The sequence below is a fragment of the Tachysurus vachellii genome, chromosome 12 (genome assembly GCF_030014155.1).
Source record: "Tachysurus vachellii isolate PV-2020 chromosome 12, HZAU_Pvac_v1, whole genome shotgun sequence".
In the NCBI taxonomy this organism is placed as follows: domain Eukaryota; kingdom Metazoa; phylum Chordata; class Actinopteri; order Siluriformes; family Bagridae; genus Tachysurus; species Tachysurus vachellii.
In genome coordinates, this window is record NC_083471.1 from 22,762,868 (window position 1) to 22,780,461 (window position 17,594).

Genomic DNA, 17,594 nt, shown 5'->3' on the forward strand with positions numbered 1-17,594 from the left:
TATGCTTCAAAACAGGATTCACAGCATGGGCAGTAAACTGAAATAGAATTGAAGTGAATTTTATAGCACCACCTAGCTGTGGTGCAGGTGTTAGGCAAGACAAGGCGTTGAATATTTCTGCATATCACTGATCTGAACGCAGCTGAAATGAATCACACTAATGGATCTATTTATGAATTTTGTATATGTCATTCTGTTACACTGTGGAGCTTCTGTCACTTAAACAAATTCCTCATGTGAAAACATACCTGGCAATAAAGCTCTTAGTGATTCTGTCTTCTGATTCGATAATCAATGCATGCACATCTATGTATCAGAGAGCCACTCGATCAAGCTGTTCTAGGACGTTTTAGATCTGTCCAGTTTTCTTGATTGAAAGAGTCTGAAAAGAGTCTGAAAGACGACACAAGCCATGACACAGTCTTTTCTGAAATGAATGTTAATCTGCAGACTCAATTTCTTGCTTATGCATTACTTGTAACAGTTTGTCTTCAACGTTACATTTTAATTCTAACATAAAACTAAATGACTGTGAGTAAAAATCGATTTTCTTTTCAAATTCAAATTTTATTTGTGACACAATCATACACAGTACGACGTAGTAAAATGCTTTTTTTTTCAAAATCAGATGCAAAGTAGTTACAATTTGAAGAAGAAATAAATATATTAAAAACAGAGGTAGTAACTGAATATGGTACAGAGATGCATGTGAATATGAACACATGTCAAATATATTGTTAAATCACACACTGATTCGTTTAATGATGAAAAATTACTGCATCGTTCACCAAGGAACAAAAAACATGGAGGAAAATGTTATAAAAAATATGAAGAGTATACAGTATATCAACAGACAAATGACACATTTTTTTTGTTATTTATTACTTGATAACTTATTTTATCAATGCTGGCCTAATTTAATTTTGCTTTTTTATCTTTTTTTCTTACATAAAATTCAATTAATGCTGACAGCAATAAAGTGGTATTTAGTCTTTGGTCCATCACTGATACAGCAGAGCTTTAGTCATTTGTTCAGTCAAGCTTATTTACCTTCTCATTTGTACATTCTGCTCAATCAGGTCAGCACACAGACCTTCAACTTTCATGCTAACACATTTTAAGGAACTAACAGCATAAGTTATTGTTTAGGGTTAAGGTTGTTCTATTGTAACTAAGCTAACATTTTATATTTACTGCAGTTTGGCAGACACCCTTATACACCCCTGAGCAGTTGAGGGACCTTGCTCCACGGTCCAGCAGGAGCATTTTTGGCAGTATTAGGATGTTGAACTCTAATCAGAAGTCCAAGATCTTAACCATTGAGCTTCACCAATGTTTTAACCACTTTCACTTTGTTATATCACCACAACAAACAACTGCTAACTTCTTACACATTTCACTATAAACCTATAATAACTATTAATCATTTATTCAGGTTTTTCCTTTAAAGAATATGTATGAATATGTATATCTGCACAGGTTTATCTCTGAATCTATATCTGTAAAGGATCAAGCTGAAAGGAAATCTGACTAAATATCTATTATATATATCTATTATGTCATCATCAGGTTACCTATCGAGCCTGCAGGTGATGAATAAACATCATGACGTCATTTGTTTTTAAATCGGCGCATGCGCCACTCGGCTCCTGTCAGGCTGAACTCCATTCTATTCCTTTACATTTGCTCTCGCTATAATTGCACTAGTATTGCGAGACAATGACGGTAAACACTGTGAACGACCGCTAGTTGTAAATCGCTAGACTTTGTGTGTGTGCACTTGGACTTATTACGAAATCTCTGAGGGACTATTTTTCCTCCGCGGCGACAGCGCTACACTGCGGGTCGTGAGGCGTCCAAGATGGCGGCAGCGTTTAAGGTCCAGGCTTTTTAAAAGGTAATAAAATAAACTGTTATAAACCTGCTTTCGAGTTGTAACCTGATGCGTCGTGCGTAAGATATTTTAGGTTGTTGGAAGTGTTTGAGGTGAGAGCGTGTCATTGCTGTTAGCACGAGCTAAACGAGATGTTTTCAGCTTGTTAGCCGACTTGCTAACGTTTAGCATTAGCTGGGATGTTGCTGTCAGTCAACCGCTATGCTGGATTCTCAGGCAGAGGGTTTAAAGTGTTTCGTTCTTAACACAATAACGTAATGTCTGTTTTACTGTCGTGTTTGGTCACGTAATGCGGTGTATTTGTAGATATAGCGGTGTTATAACTAACTAATTAACTAACTAACTAACTAACAAACAAACAAACAACAGAGGCGTTAACTATAACTAACGTTAGCTCCATGCAGTACAGTACAGTACAGTTGTTTTGATCAGAACACATCAATTCGTTGCATGCACAGCTCTCATGCATAAAGCTGAATCGACATATTTTACCCAGGCACTCCATGTTGACCCAACTGAGCCTTAGGACCCACTGTGACAAAGCCTGTAGTCCTGCCATCTGTCCTGCACTAACATGGCCAAGGACCAGCCAAATGTCTTCGACCTCCTCCTGCTTCTGGAGTCCACAGATCTGCATGAGCTGGAGCAGGTCAGAAGTGTCCTACAGGAGAACCTTAGTGCAGGTTTGTCACCTTCACACCACGTTGTGAACTCTCACCATGCAGCTTCTTGCACACGCTTCACACTATGGTTAGATATACAGTGCACTACTTTTACATTCTTACACACTTTCTGGCACACTTTCAAAGGGTCTTGTTCAGGGGCCCAGCATGGTGGACCTGGGATTTGAGCTCACGACTTTCCGATCAGTAGTCCAACACCTTAACCACTGAACTACCACATCCCCACGTCAGATGACATATAGCAACCATAATATCACACAAACAAATCACATGTTATCTAACTAATATTAACGACAATCCAGTTACAGACAATTCTTCCTTACACGGCTCTAACATTACACAACTGGCAGCTTTTAATGCTTAACTCTTAAGGGTTTGTTTATGGCTACAATAGCAGTAAAACTTTTTGAAGTGGTTGTTTCATGAAGCGCCTGATGAAATGTAATGATGTCATCCGGATAATATTAGCTCAGCTACAGTACTACAGTGTTCCTTTTGCATTCAAGACATTTATTTAATAAACAATATCCCTAATGAGATGTATATTATTTTTTAACAAACTGCAGGCAAAATAAGTGCTGCTTTAAAACAAATTGTCTGAGATCAGTGTGAGTTTGTAATTCAATAAGATTGCATTATGTAATTTACCTCAATGTTGATATATCATAATCTCCAGCTATCAGCTGTATAGCTACTTATTATATTGTAGTTGAATGTATCTGACTGTATAGTAAGACTTTGTACGTTGAGTTTTTGAAATGTCTTACTTGTCGATATTGGTGTCAGATAAAGGATCTGTGCTTCTCAATGGCCTCGTGGATTATTATCTGGACACCAGCTCTCCTCAGGCTGTGGACCTTCTGTCCTCCGTCAGGGAGCCTCATGACAAGGTGAGAACATAGTCTTTACTGTTCAAATGAAAAGATTGCTTTGCAAAGTTAAATTAAAGCCTAGTTTCTGCATTAATTGTCATGTGTGTCTTCTCCCTGAAGCACCTCTTAGACAAGATGAACGAGTGCATGGCCAAGCCGAGCAGCAGGCTCCCAACCCTCAACCTCCTCGGTCATGTTGTACGCAAGCAGCCGTCATGGATTCACAAGATCACTCGCTTCCCTCTGCTTGCTTCACTACTTAAATGCCTCAAGGTACTGAGTGAAAAGGCATCCAAGCAAAACTAACTTTGAATTTTTTAGTCAATTTTTTAAAAATGGAGATTTTCCGAGATCTGTCCAAGATATAGAGGGTGAATTTTAATCTGGAGACTTAAACATGTGTTACAAAATACAAAAATCCATAAGCTACAGCTCTGTGTGTGTCTGTGATGAAAATGTATTTTAGTCTTGATATATTTAGATTCTAGTTGTATTTCTTTTTAGATGTGTTGCTTTCTAACAGGTTTTTTTCCTCTTTCTTTGCTTTGTGTTTTTCTATCAACAGACTGAGTCAGATGTTGTGGTTCTTATAACTGGAGTGTTGGTGTTAGTCATCCTGTTACCCATGATACAACAGACCAGCAAACAGCTCCTGTTTGAGTTTTTCGACATCTTCGGACGACTTGCAGCTTGGAATCAGAGAAACCCAGGTCAAAATTCGAATACAAATGTTATTTGTCAGATACCAAGCCTTTAATCTGCAATAATCATTTTTTGTTTTTAAAGCTACCACTGTGTATGTAGTCTCATGTAGCCAGTGCTTCAGACTGACTGCAGAAGTTCTGGACTCCATAGCAGCTTTTTTTGGCCCTTAGTGGGCATCTGACTGAAATGTAAAGCCAACGATCACAGTTTATGTTCAGCATCATATTCAGGGGTCTGAAAATGTAACTTCGATCTCCCTAAAAAAAAAACAGACTGGTGTGTAACGACAGACCGTTCATTTAAGAAAGTTCTGCAAATGAATGAGTCTGTACTGTGAACTTCACATCGTTTGGAAAATCAGGCGTTTAGCTGATGCTCATAAATGCTCGTTGTCACAGTTGTAAATACGATCGCTTCCTTTTTCCATGAGGGAAGGACGGCGTCACGGGCGACTTGGTTTACAGGCAGAACGTTTAAAAAAAAACGTGGTGCACTCGTCTACTGTAAATCTTATCAGATGATGACTTTGAAACTCCTGAAGTGTTTCCAGTTTTTTGGTCATCGGACGTTCGGCCAATGGTTTGTAAGCATGACATATGAGGCTGAGACTTCTGTGTCCCCACTTGCTAATTTTTCAAGCCACGTTCTATATGGCATCCCAATCTTGGGAAACTTTGAGAGCACTAAAGCTATTAATAGTTGCAGTATATTTGTGTATACTGGTGTATGTGTCTATATAGTTCTATGTGTAGAGCTCACAAGCATCTACAATCTGTTGTGCCACCGTAAGAATGTTATGTCATTAAACAAACCAAAGGCACTCTTAACATGGTCCAGTGTTGTTTACTTTAATTTTCCGTAACAGCGGACAAATACAAAACTAAATCTGTACTGAACAGAAAAGGTTTCTCTGAACGTTGTGAATATAAATATTTATTTCATCATCCAGGCCATGCTCAGGGAGCGTATGCAGTTCATCTGCACGCCAGCGTGTACTCGTTCTTTCACCGCCTCTACGGCATGTACCCCTGCAACTTTGTGTCCTACCTGCGTGCCCACTACAGCATGAAAGAGAACGTGGACACTTTTGAGGAAGTAGTTAAGGTGTGTGTGCACACTGTGCCTGTATTATTCTCCATTACGCTTCATTATTTTCAAAGAAATTCCACATACGCAAAATAGGTGTTGCTCTTCATTCATAAACAATTTGTTCTCCGTCCATTAGCCGATGCTTGAACATGTGCGGATACATCCAGAGCTCGTTACTGGAACCAAAGACTATGAAGTCGACCCGATTAGGTGAGTTTGACTGAATGAAATATCAGTTTGATCCACATACAAACATGTTGTTAAGTGTTCTGTTCCTTCGCTCCAGGTGGAAGAGATTTGAGACCCATGACATTGTGATCGAATGTGCCAAAGTGTCCCTGGATCCTAAGGAAGCGTCTTGTGAGGAGGGCTACTCATCTCTTCCTGAACATGTGCCACGGCGCCCCATCGACAGCAGCAGGTCCTGCTCGGATCTCAGCACACAAGGTTAGCGTGCACTCATTTCTACAGCACTCTTTTTTTTTTTCCCAGGTTAAAAAATGTACACGATTTAAAAAGGCTTGTGCATTGTTTGGCTTTACAGGAAGTTCATCTTTCAACTCTATGGCTATAGTTCGCCAGTCCCTTTCCCTTTCATTACCCCATCTGACAGTCACTCAGCACCCAGGCCTGCAGACCCCCAGTCTACAGGTAGACCATCTTGCCGAGCACTCACACACTCAGATGGGCATGAAATGGTTTGAACGCTTCAAATTAAAAAAAAAAAAAATACAGCACAGAAGTCAACTGAAACTTAAATAAATCCACTGGTATCATTAGGTCGAAATACTACAAAGCATAAATAAATAAACTCCCCTCAAATCATTTCATCCTAAGTTTGAAAATACAAGAAAGTTTCATAGAAAAAAAGGTTGACATGCAGAAATGTATTTATTGCGCAAAAAGAATTAAACCTACTCTGAAACACGTCCCGGATGCTCAGGAGTCAAACTTCTAAGCTGATTGCAAGATGTTTGATTATCTGAGACCACAGACAAACTCCATTTTAATGAGCGATGTGGTATGCGATTGTTTTGACAGGGTCTTGAGGCAGAGTCCTCAGGGATGAAGGAGGCCATGTGGAGCCCTTCCTCTGTGTGTGGGATGAGTACCCCTCCCAGCTCTAGAGGAATGTCTCCCACCACCGTCTCTGATCTGTCACACAGTGCCTCTAACGTCTTAGGGCGTGTCCCGAACACACCAGGTCAGGGAGCTGAGGCGCTCAATTTATGATCTGTATATACAGTATGTTCTATTAAAGATGAGTATAACATGAGTATACTTCACAGTGGATGGGAAGTGGACTCCGTCAGCCTCCACACCCTCAGGGTCCTCCCCTCTCCTATTGCTCTCCGGGGAACTCGAGCACACTGCCCAACCCACCAGCATTACTCTCCCTCTTCCTAAGGTATATTATTAAATGATATAATTCCTGTTTAAATCCCAACGCTTCGTAGGAATAACCAAAAAAAAAAATTCGAAAATTATGAATGATCTAAATTCAGTCTCTTTTCTTTTGAACATTCTTACATTGCATGAACTTGCCCAGACAAATCAGGAGATTAAAAAAGGCAACCACGCAACTATCAATGGCACAGGTGAGCATACTGCGGATGGTCTTTTTTAATTTGTTTTTTTATTATAATTTTTCTTTTATTGGCTCTAGGAATTAGTCATGTTGCGTTTACATTACAGTACAGAGTACAGACTGCTATTTTAAACTCTGAAGTTGACTCTCCGTGGTGTTTCTCAGGTACGGGTGATGGGATCAGTCCTTTTTCTTTGACTGAGCTCTCTGACTTTGTAAAGAGGACGGAGAGAGAGAAAGAGGAAGGTAAGTGTTTAAATAAAAGAACAGGATTTTTTTTTGGCCTTAGTCTAATTGAATTGTTTGGCATTTAAATGTATTTAATATAAAATAGTACATTGTTTAACATTTGATATATGTTCAAGAAAATAACGAAAATATTATAGGAACATTAGAAATGTCCTGTTCTGTCAGTATGCATCAAGAGGCAGTTTGGAAACACACAAACTGTCAATACGTTCCTTCCTTTTACTACTTTTACAAAAAACATTGAAGCCCTTGTATTAGGATCCCTTTGAAAATTGGTAGTAAATTCCAATAGCAAATTCAATCTCAAAATAAGTTATCTATTGAAAGAAACCTTGATGAGTTCTAGGTTGAGGAAAGTTTCTGTAATAATATATTTTCGTTCATCGTTCTCTTTTACACTACAGATGCCATCACAGCGGAGTTGCTGACACTAACCCAGGGCAAACTGGATTCGCTCCGCACATCAGCCACGGACGCATCCTTTTCCAGCACCACTGAGGCACCCCTCGACTTAAACCCCAGCATTTATACCCTGCCTCGTAATCTGGCCTCCACCCCAGACACCATAAAAGCAGCAGAGCAGCAGCACATGTGGCCCTGTTTCACACCCATAGAGAACTCCTTGAGCCCAGCTGAAGACGCCTCCTTGGAGTTGTTTAAGGGCTCGTTTCCCTATGAGCATCTCTTCGACCTGGCCTTGCCAAAGCTGGCCTCTCTGTACATGGAGAAGAAGATCGCAGAGGCTCAGCTGAAGGCTGGCAGAGAGGAGGTGGAGGTGGGGGATCTGTCCGCTACGTCTCCTCTAGAGGTGCTGGATCGTCTTATTGAGCAAGGCCATGAGCTTCATGAAAAAGTGTTAAAAAGGTAAATAAGGTTATAGGAGTCTAGTGTTTATTTTTCTTTTTTTTTTTTTTACTAACTAATAATGCTAATATAAAATAATGCTAAACACTGACATTTTCTTTCTTTCAGATATCCTTCTTCGTCAAACCCCGCGGCCGAGCCACACCTTGGAGGTAAACATCATAGCACTAAAGGAAAAGGTATTTAGTAACATAATATATAAACTGACTCTGCGAAGATCTGTCCTCCAACCTGTCTTCTGGGTCCTTTTTTTACCTGTTTGTGTGTTTATATTCTTTCCTTTTCACCGCTCTTTGTTTATCTTTCCTTTAAAATACTCTGCAGAAAATATTTCTTTTTAGGTTAACTTTAAAGATGGATATGTAGAATAGGGGTGTAACTACTCCTGTCACTTGGATTCGTGAAATGTGAACAACATCTCAATAGAGAAAAAAATTATAATTGATGAGGTGATATGGAGGAATATTCATCAAAAACATAATGAGCTCCAAGTCGGCTAAACTGGCCAGTTTCTACAGCCTCGTTACCAGGCACCAAAGGTCACAGAGGCACGGTGATGGTGTCGTTTGAAAGCTACCGAAGAAAATTTTAACTGTTCTCATACAGTCGTATAAGCGTGTAGTGTATAAAACAGTATATTTCTATTTTGTTTCTATTTTGCACACGTAGGCTCAGGAGCCCCTGATGAGCTGACGCTTTTGCGCAGTCAGTTGCTGCTCCTGCACAACCATCTGCTGTATGAGCGGCACAAAAGAGAGCAGCACGCACTGCGCAACCGCCGCCTGCTCCGCCGTGTCATCAACGCCACTGCATTGGAGGAGCAGAACAACTCCATGGTGAAGGAGCTCAGAGTTACACATGTTTAAAAAAATAAATAAAGGGATTGATACATTTGAAAATGATATTAGCAAAGAGAATATTTATCACGTTAGCAGCTGATGGGTATCATGTCAGATCTTTCCATGCTGGTATGTTATGGAGTGTGTGTGTGTGTGTGATGATACAGAAGGCCCAGCTGAGGCTGCAGGAAGTGGAGATCCAGACTCTGCGGGTGAGTCTGCAGGAAGAGCAAAAACGCTCCAAGCATCTGCAGCAGGAAGGAGAGGCGCAGGTGCAGCAGCTCCACAGCCAGCTCCAGAAGGTCCAGCGTGAGAGGAACAACTTCTGTACCAAAACTCAGGAGCTACAGGTCAGTAGGAAAAGTAGGAAAAGCAGATAACGGAGTTGTGTGCCTACGGTGATTGAGCCATTAGGGAATTGGAAACGAGTTTTTGCTCTTTGGCATGTTTGGAGATTGAATATGTAAAAAATCTTTCAAATGGTGAACATAGAGTATTTGATTCCTCGTCAGAGTGACCTGCAGGAAAGTAAGAAGAAAATGGGTGAGCTGGAGGCAGAGCTGCAGAGAGCCAATAACAAAGTGTGCAATACAGGACACCTGCTCAGCCAGCTGTCTATGAAGGTGAGAGGAACATCTGGCCTGAAATCAGCTGTATTTGCATGTGTAAAGTATAATAAACTTTTTTAACAAAGCGATAGATTTAGCAGTTATGTTTTCTACACATTGCAGCTCAACAACAGTGAAAGCCTGGAGCAACAGATGGCCTTTTTGAACAAACAGTTGTTACTGCTGGGTGAAGCCAATAAAGTGTCCGTGCAGGAAGTCCAGCGCCTGGGACCAGACTCGTGTAAAGTAAGCACGAGCATCGTTTTTATATAACTGTAACAGCATTAGTATTCTGTAGTACAGGTTCTATCTATATATAGTATTAGTATACAGATACAAAGTGAAAATGCCTTCTAGCATCCACCTGAAAGTGCTTAATATTAATGAAAATAAGCATTGTACCAGTTACCATGTGGTGAAGTGGTGGCTCAAGTGGTTAAGACTCTGGGGTACTGAAGTATGTAGAGAAAAGTGGTAGTGCAACATCAGTTACTGAGGAAATGTCCTAAATAGGCCATAATGTACATAATGATATTTTGGCCCTAGGTCAGATGCTCTGTTCTTTTTTTTTTTTTTTTTTTTTCTTTTCATTTTGTTTGTACGTCTGGTTTTTAGGAGCAGAAGATGCTGCAGATGTGCTCCATGCGTGAGACCGAGCGGTTAAGACAGAGCTCCATTCAGCAGAGCCAGAGGTTGGAGGCAGCCCAGCAGCGCATCACTGACCTGGAGACCCAGCTCACCAAGAAGGAGCACCTCATCCTGGAGCAGAAGAAACTCCTGGAGAATGTCAAAAATCAGGCCAAGTACGAGATTCTCACTCAACCATTCCTTCTCACGTATGGTGTGAACTTGTGTAACTATTGGTCATGGATATCACATGCCTTAGCTTCCTTGTACTTGAGCACTGCTTGAACACGTGCTGCTGAGATGGAGTTTAATTTGTTCTGCTTATTCCAACATTTATGCTGGTTTGATCTCTCTTGCAGAGGGCAGCTGCAAGCTTCTGAGAACAGGTATCTTGCTCAAAAGCATGTGACTCAGGCGCTACAATCAGAGATGCTCCAGCTGTACAGTCAGCTCGAGCTTGCCAGCCTCTCAAACAGCACACCAGCAGGAGGAGCAGCAGAACCAGACAGCCCTCTAAACCAGAGGTTAGCAGCTCACTACCTTTTTACCAAGCTGCGTATAACTGAATTGTTTCTACAACTTCATATCTTTCTTAACCTTTCAATGGAGAATTGAAGCCAGCCTCCAACTTCAACGTGGGTGCTTTTAATAAAAACCAAGATGTCCTTGTGAAAGCAGAATGCAGACCTGCCAATTAATTAAGTGAAAATCAATTAATTTTGCTCCGCAGTTTAATTGAGAAATCCACAGAGAGTTGGTCTTTTTCCCCCCCCATTATTTCCACCAATAAAAATGGACGGCAATGAATCCGGAATGATTTGACAAGTGTGCATGTGTTCTGGAGTCCTGATATTATGTGACATGTTGTAAGCCCTGCCCGTTTCCCCTCATCTAACTTTAGTAATTTTGTGGCTGATCCCCTGTGAAGGCTGTGGCCATGTGACAAGGCGAAAGGCATAACTTATTATTTCCTAATAATTTTAATGATACCATTGTTAAGGAAGTCATTAAAACATTGATGGCTGATCTTCACCACGCACCACCAGTATATTCAAACATTTTGAGCAGCAGTTCAGTGGTGATAAATTTTGGCTGGGACATTACACAAGGGATTTGTAAAAGAAATATCTAGAAAATGTACCATCTTTTAAAAATTTCCGATTTGTTTTTATTCCAGGCCGAACGGCAGCAACGCCTCCACTTCAGCTCAGACCTCAGAGTCAGGGAAAAGAGAGGAAACTTCTAACATGTGTGTGAACGGCGAGCTGTCGCCACTCTCTCCCGGATCCCCGCTATCCTCTGCACTGTTCAACGGTAGTCAGGAAGAAGACATTTCAGCCCTGTCCTGCAACTCTCCTTTGGCCGAAAGCTTCCTGGGAATGCACAACCAAGGGCTGCTGAAGAAGACGAAGAGTCCGTACGATGAAGAGCACAGCCACAGGCTTCATGACCAGAGATCGGAGCTTGCTGAGAAACGCTCAGAGCTCGCAGTGTCCCCGAGCCTGGCGGAGGAAGAAGCCGTCCACCCGCCTGTGGATCTGCACAGAGCTCGCACTTACAACATCCAGAGGCGCAGACAGCAGGACCTGCACATCATGGATTACAACGAGATGCACCAGGAGAAGACATAAAGGAGATTGGTTGAGTTTGCAGGACTGCCACTGTAGATTTGCTTGCAACACTAGACCGAATGATGGAGTAAATATGTTTTGACCTCTGCAGCACTCTTAATTTTAACAAGAGTGGACTGCATCATTTTAGCAAGAAAAAAAAAAAACATTTTTTTTTTAAAGCTCTACTGTATTACAAAACAGCCAAAAAAAAAAAGAGAAGGGTGTGTGTGTACACCAAGGGTTTAAAACTATAGGATCACTAAGTTTTAGGGGTTGTGTTTGTTTTTGGGCTGAGTTTACAGTTCTTCAGATTTCATTAAACCCGAACCTAAAACGTACTGATTGTAGCTTTAAACTCGATCCAGCCGAATCTTGTAACCACCATGGTGTAAAATATGAGCACTTTTCTGATCGCATCTAAAGAGACATTTGTTCTGGGTTCAATTTGGGTTTATTCCTGTATTGGAACGCTTGATCGACATTTTAGCTTTAGATGTGTGTAAAAGTATGCTGCAGTGGTGGTTACGTTGTGTGTGTGGATTGTGTGTAGAACACATATTGCTTTAATTGCTGTGTTTGCTTTTGTAACTTCCCGATAAGTCGATAGGATCGTATACATTTGTCCATGCCAAAGGGTCTTCGCGAGTTAGTTAGACGGATGACATGGAAAATATCTTTAAGCAATTTTTTCTCCCTGAAATTTCTTCTTTCTATTCTCCCTCACGAATCAAGCACTGAAAATACTGTGCATCAACAAATCAAGCCCTAATAGTCAGATACAACTGTGAAAGACTCGCAAAAAAAAAAAAAAACGTATGCAGCTGTGATCTAGACGATGGTGTGTGTGTGTGTATGTGAGAGAGTGTTGACGATTTCAGAACCTTGCTTGGGTTGCTTCGCCTTTAGGAAAAGATGAAGCAAGTGTTAAACAATTATAGAATTTATTTTTTATTAATTCAGTTTAATTCTGGGTTCCTAAATCCTAGACACTAGTGCAATACTTCTCTTAGCATTACACTTCATTACAAGCTCCGAAGCATGTAAGGTGTAGTGTTTTTTTTGTTTTTTTTTTGCTGCTCAGTTAGAGACGTCACACAACACAAACTCCGCTGCTGTTCATCCTGTATAGAGGTAGTGCCTCAGATTTGCCCCTGCCAGGCTCTTCAGTGAATTTTAGTCACAGTTGTGTAATGGGGGGAAAAAAGAAAAAGAAAAAATCCATCGCTGCTTGGATTATATGTGAAATGTGAAAGTTTCATGGTAGCATTGTATAGTATACAATCACAAATACACTAAAACTCAGCTGATGACCTGAAATCTAAGCTCTCACATGTATCAATGCCCTTTGAAAAGATTGTCAATCATTTTTGCCAGAATCAGGGACCTTTTATGATCTCTTGTCATGGTTTCAGCTAAATACAAATGTGAAATACTGAAAAACAAATAAAAAAAACAAACAAAAAAAAAAACAATTCACCAAGGACTGAAGGAACTGTTTGACACGACGAGGACAATACAGAGATATCACGAAGTTTTCAGACTTTTTGCCGACTTTGTTCAAGAAACCAGTTCAACCACAGAACGCATGCATGATGACCCAAATCTCCTGCTCACTATTTTAAATCCTGCAGCTTATATTTCAATTTAATGAAGTGTACTCGGCTGTCAACATGGCTTTCACTGACATCTGTGTGATTTAATGTTGTTCACAAAATGCCTTAATAAGATACAAAAAAAAGGACATCTCTCCTTTCCCCAGAGGACAAATTGCAGTGGTTCTGAGGAACTATGGTACAATTTGACAATAATCTGGTGTGGAGTCAGATGTCCTCAGGGACAAAAAAAAAAGTATTGATTCTGAAGGCACACAAAGAAAAGGATTTCTACTCGTTAAGCTATGATCAGGAATAATAAAATATATGTTTTGCATGTTTTGCTTTCATCGTTTTATTTATTAGTGTTTTCATCATTTTGAGCATCACTGAATTGTTTGTACTGTTTATTTAAATGGATTTACTTTAAAATTGTTGAAGAAAATTGTTCACGTTCTCCCGGGACCTGGCGGCTTCCATGCAGGTTTCCATCCATCTGCAGGTTTCCATCCATCTGCAGCTTTCTGTGAAGACTTGGAGGATCGTCTGGATGCGTATGTTTTTTTCACAGACCTGACCTGTGCGTTATTAGAAGCCCTTTGCTGCCCAGGTGTGGTATTCTCCATCTCAGGAACCATTTTGTTGCTGGCTTGTGACAGTTCCATGATGGCTTCTTTATGCAGATCCAGAATCACAGGAATCACGCTGATGACGCCACCGTAGTAGTTTTGAGCTTCGTCACAACTCAGACGATTAACCCCAGCATATTGGTAACTGCAGAGAGGACAAAGAGATAAATGGTACCATGAAGAAGCAGAATAAACATTTAGCTCATTAAATATTACTAAATCAATAAATTCCATCAATGAGCTGCTCGGTTCATTGATTGCTCGTTGTTTGTTCTATACTACGAGGCTCTTGAATCTGATTGGTCATCCGGTGTTGATTAATGTTCTATAACAGCTGATCTGAATGTTCTGTTTGTAATTGAAATGATGTGTTTTTATTAACTTTCTAATAGATAGATAGATATGATATCTATCTATCTAGCTATCTATCTATCTATCTATCTAATCACTAAACACTTCAAAATGTAATGTTATTGGAGATTAACTTCTCGGTCTGTCACATCACCTTGTTGCTGATGAGTTTCACTCTCACAAGGGTTTTATTCCCAACTTATCATGTATACATGCATTGTCTCTTAACTGTGTCCGGAACTGGCTGAAGTTATATTCAGGACTGAAAACATTCCTGTAACTGTTTAGAACATCTCTGGCGTAGTTCCGAGCAGACGCTAAAGACTCAAGCATATAAAACAGATCCTTGAGATTGTCCATGATGTCCAGGAAGAGCGAGAAGATCTGCATGTCTATGGAATTGCTGCAGTGCTGTGTCATGTACCATTTCACCTAAACACAGAATTACACATTTTATTGCATATTAAACTTGATGTGCAAGTGAAGGGAAATTGTAAAGGTATAGTATAGAAATACATTCTATTCTCCAATTTAAATAGATAAATAAAAATACATTCTATTCTACAGTTTAAATACACAAATAGAAATACATTCTATTGTACAATTTAAATATAAAAATGCATCAATATAAATCCATTCTATTCTGCAATTTAAATATATAAATAAAAATACATTCTATTCTACAATTTAAATGCATTAATAGAAATACATTCTATTCTACAATTTAAATAAATGCATAAATATAAATCCATTCTATTCTACAAAATAAATACACAAATAAAAATACATTCTATTCTACAATTTAAATGCATTAATAGAAATACATTCTATTCTACAATTTAAATAAATGCATAAATAGAAATACATTCTATTCTACAAAATAAATACACAAATAAAAATACATTCTATTCTACAATTTACATGCATTAATAGAAATACATTCTATTCTACAATTTAAATAAATGCATAAATAGAAATACATTCTATTCTACAAAATAAATACACAAATAAAAATACATTCTATTCTACAATATAAATGCATAAACATAAAAACATTCTATACTACGACTTAAATACATAAATAGAAATACATTCTATTCTACAAAATAAATACACAAATAGAAATACATTCTATTCTACAATATAAATGCATAAACATAAAAACATTCTATACTACGACTTAAATACATAAATAGAAATACATTCTATTCTACAAAATAAATACACAAATAGAAATACATTCTATTCTACAATATAAATGCATAAACATAAAAACATTCTATACTACGACTTAAATACATAAATAGAAATACATTCTATTCTACAAATGTTTTTGAATATTAAAAAAATATGAGTATAAACTGTAGAATAGTTATTATTATTATTAATTTTTATTTATTTATTTATTTGTTTGTTTGTTTGTTTTTGCTGACCTCATTGACAGTAGACACCGGTTGTGTCCGGTGGTGCGCGTGCTCTCGGGAGCGCTCGAGCGCCGCGATGAAGGTGAACTGCTGCTGCTTAAAGCGCTGAAACTTCTCTTCAACCATCAACAACACCTTTCTCACGTCATTCATTTTGACACTCATGTCAACACACACTCTCTCTCTCTCACACACACACACACACACACACACACAAGTATTAATTATATGAGATTTAAAACAAATATCTTTACACCTTCACACACACTGATCAATAAATAGTTTACACAATACTCTTAAAAAACTTCAATTAGACCAAAAGATTATTATAATCATCAACACAAAGCTAGATTTACCAGATTTTAGAGCAAGAAATGCGGCGGTCGTTTATTTGTTTTTCGAAATTCCTTTAAAAAGCTCACGTGCCACGGTTACTCGGCAACCGTTTCGCTTGACGCGCATGCGTTCTGCAACCAAGACGACGGGCTAGTAACCATTGGCAACGAGTCCTAGCAAAGACGCGCCGCTGAGAGAAGTGCAGTAGTTTTTAACTCGTTGTTTTATTTAATCAGAATCAGAATCAGAATCAGAATCAGAATGAGCTTAATTGCTAAGAATGTTTATTTTAGGGTTAAGGTCAAGGTTAGGATGTGATTATTATTAAATTTTAAACCTTTCGTCAGCTTGGATACATAAAAAGAAGAACAACGTGGTCTTTAGTGGTGGTAATAAAAAGGTTAGTGACTGAAAGCAACATTTGTAGACATCTAATACGGTTAAAGAATTAAAAAAAAGCCAATTAACTAGCTAATTAGCCACAACTAGCTAATCTACGTCAACTCCTCCGCCATACTGGAGAGGGCACGTGCACAGATATTGAAATAGGCGCACTTCTATGTACTGGACAAATCTAAACATAATAAAGATCTTACATCTTCTCTTGTTATAGTTACATTGTTAAAGATGGATGCAACAGACAAACCTTTAAGGATTCCCATGGAAATGTCAATGTATGCAGAGAAGCATGAAATATTCGACCTTATCCAGGTAAGTAACATCCTGCCACTATATACTACATACTATATACTATATACTACATACTATATACTATATACTACATACTATATACTATATACAACATACTACATACTACATACTATAAAAGGGATTCACTAAAGTAGATCAGTGTTCAAATCTTCTTGTTACACAGACCCTTGTGAGAAACCTTTTGATTGACAAGCCAGAAGATCCCATTCAGTACCTGATAGGACTTCTGAAGAGGGAAAGTATAGAAGGTGAGAGCTCTATAACTTTCTGTCGAAGCGTCTACAACAATCTATTTTTCAAGCAACATTTAAATGTGGATTATTTAAGAAAAGTCTCTAAGTCTTGAATGATATTTTTTTAAATCATTAAGCACGCCTACGTTTCCATCCATGTGCACAAAGCTCTGCCCTCATACTAACTGTGGTTCAGATAGAGATAGCATTAGAAAGGACTGTCATGACACTTTCATATGTACTCAGACATCCAGCTGCTTGAAAGCCAATTCAGATCTCTATAATATTATTCTTCTTTTATTATACTACATCTAAGGATGTGAAGGTGTGTTTGGGCTGTGGATATAACATGACTGACAATCCAAATACAAATTTTTTTTTTCCAGTTAGAGACAAAAACTTAAACTATGTTTAAATTTGTACATTCTTTTCCATACCATATGTAGTAGTTAATAAATGTAACCTTTGCCTATTGCACCTTTAATTTACGACTGGTTTAAATAGAGGAACTTCTTAAATCTACCAGCAGGTGTCAGGCTATTACTATATAATCGAGTGAACATGTGAAAATGTGCAGTGATTATTTAAATAGCAATGGGACATAAATCACATGATATAGCTGTTGTGTTTGATAAGATGGCATATTTAACTTTTTATACATAAAAATTGTTTTAGTGCCAAGAATTT

General features: G+C 38.7%; 3 protein-coding genes across 5 annotated transcripts in view; 2 read left to right on the plus strand and 1 right to left on the minus strand.

Annotated features, from left to right (window-relative positions):
* Window positions 1-1,664: 1,664 nt before the first annotated feature.
* Window positions 1,665-13,560, plus strand: tsc1a (TSC complex subunit 1a). Of its 3 annotated transcripts, none has more exons than XM_060882953.1 (22): window positions 1,665-1,897; window positions 2,391-2,577; window positions 3,364-3,467; window positions 3,570-3,722; window positions 4,015-4,159; window positions 5,104-5,258; window positions 5,380-5,453; window positions 5,530-5,690; window positions 5,788-5,894; window positions 6,285-6,447; window positions 6,533-6,651; window positions 6,793-6,841; window positions 6,997-7,077; window positions 7,485-7,944; window positions 8,053-8,123; window positions 8,614-8,780; window positions 8,951-9,133; window positions 9,296-9,406; window positions 9,515-9,637; window positions 10,007-10,194; window positions 10,378-10,542; window positions 11,196-13,560. In XM_060882953.1, exons 2-22 carry the CDS (start codon window positions 2,469-2,471, stop codon window positions 11,647-11,649), a joined length of 3,342 nt encoding a protein of 1,113 aa, XP_060738936.1. In that variant the 5' UTR covers window positions 1,665-1,897; window positions 2,391-2,468; the 3' UTR covers window positions 11,650-13,560. The 3 variants fall into 3 exon arrangements, with proteins under 3 accessions (XP_060738936.1, XP_060738937.1, XP_060738938.1); XM_060882954.1 differs by having other exon boundaries at window positions 8,053-8,096; XM_060882955.1 differs by lacking the exon at window positions 2,391-2,577.
* A 75-nt stretch (window positions 13,561-13,635) lies between these two features.
* On the minus strand, window positions 13,636-16,006 carry spaca9 (sperm acrosome associated 9). The gene is made up of 4 exons (XM_060884006.1): window positions 15,984-16,006; window positions 15,637-15,811; window positions 14,433-14,635; window positions 13,636-13,997 (listed from the first exon to the last, which is right to left on the minus strand). The coding sequence occupies exons 2-4, from the start codon at window positions 15,790-15,792 to the stop codon at window positions 13,673-13,675; spliced, it is 684 nt and encodes a 227-aa protein (XP_060739989.1). The 5' UTR covers window positions 15,793-15,811; window positions 15,984-16,006; the 3' UTR covers window positions 13,636-13,672.
* Window positions 16,007-16,241: 235 nt separating this feature from the next.
* The window catches only part of ak8 (adenylate kinase 8), a 27,464-nt gene continuing 26,111 nt past the window's right edge, over window positions 16,242-17,594 (plus strand). Inside the window, exons 1-4 of the mRNA XM_060883552.1 lie at window positions 16,242-16,363; window positions 16,577-16,674; window positions 16,838-16,922; window positions 17,583-17,594. The exon at window positions 17,583-17,594 is cut by the window's right edge and continues 38 nt beyond it. Of these exons, the coding sequence (XP_060739535.1) occupies window positions 16,591-16,674; window positions 16,838-16,922; window positions 17,583-17,594 (181 nt within the window). The 5' untranslated portion in view covers window positions 16,242-16,363; window positions 16,577-16,590. The remainder of the gene's footprint in view (window positions 16,364-16,576; window positions 16,675-16,837; window positions 16,923-17,582) is intronic.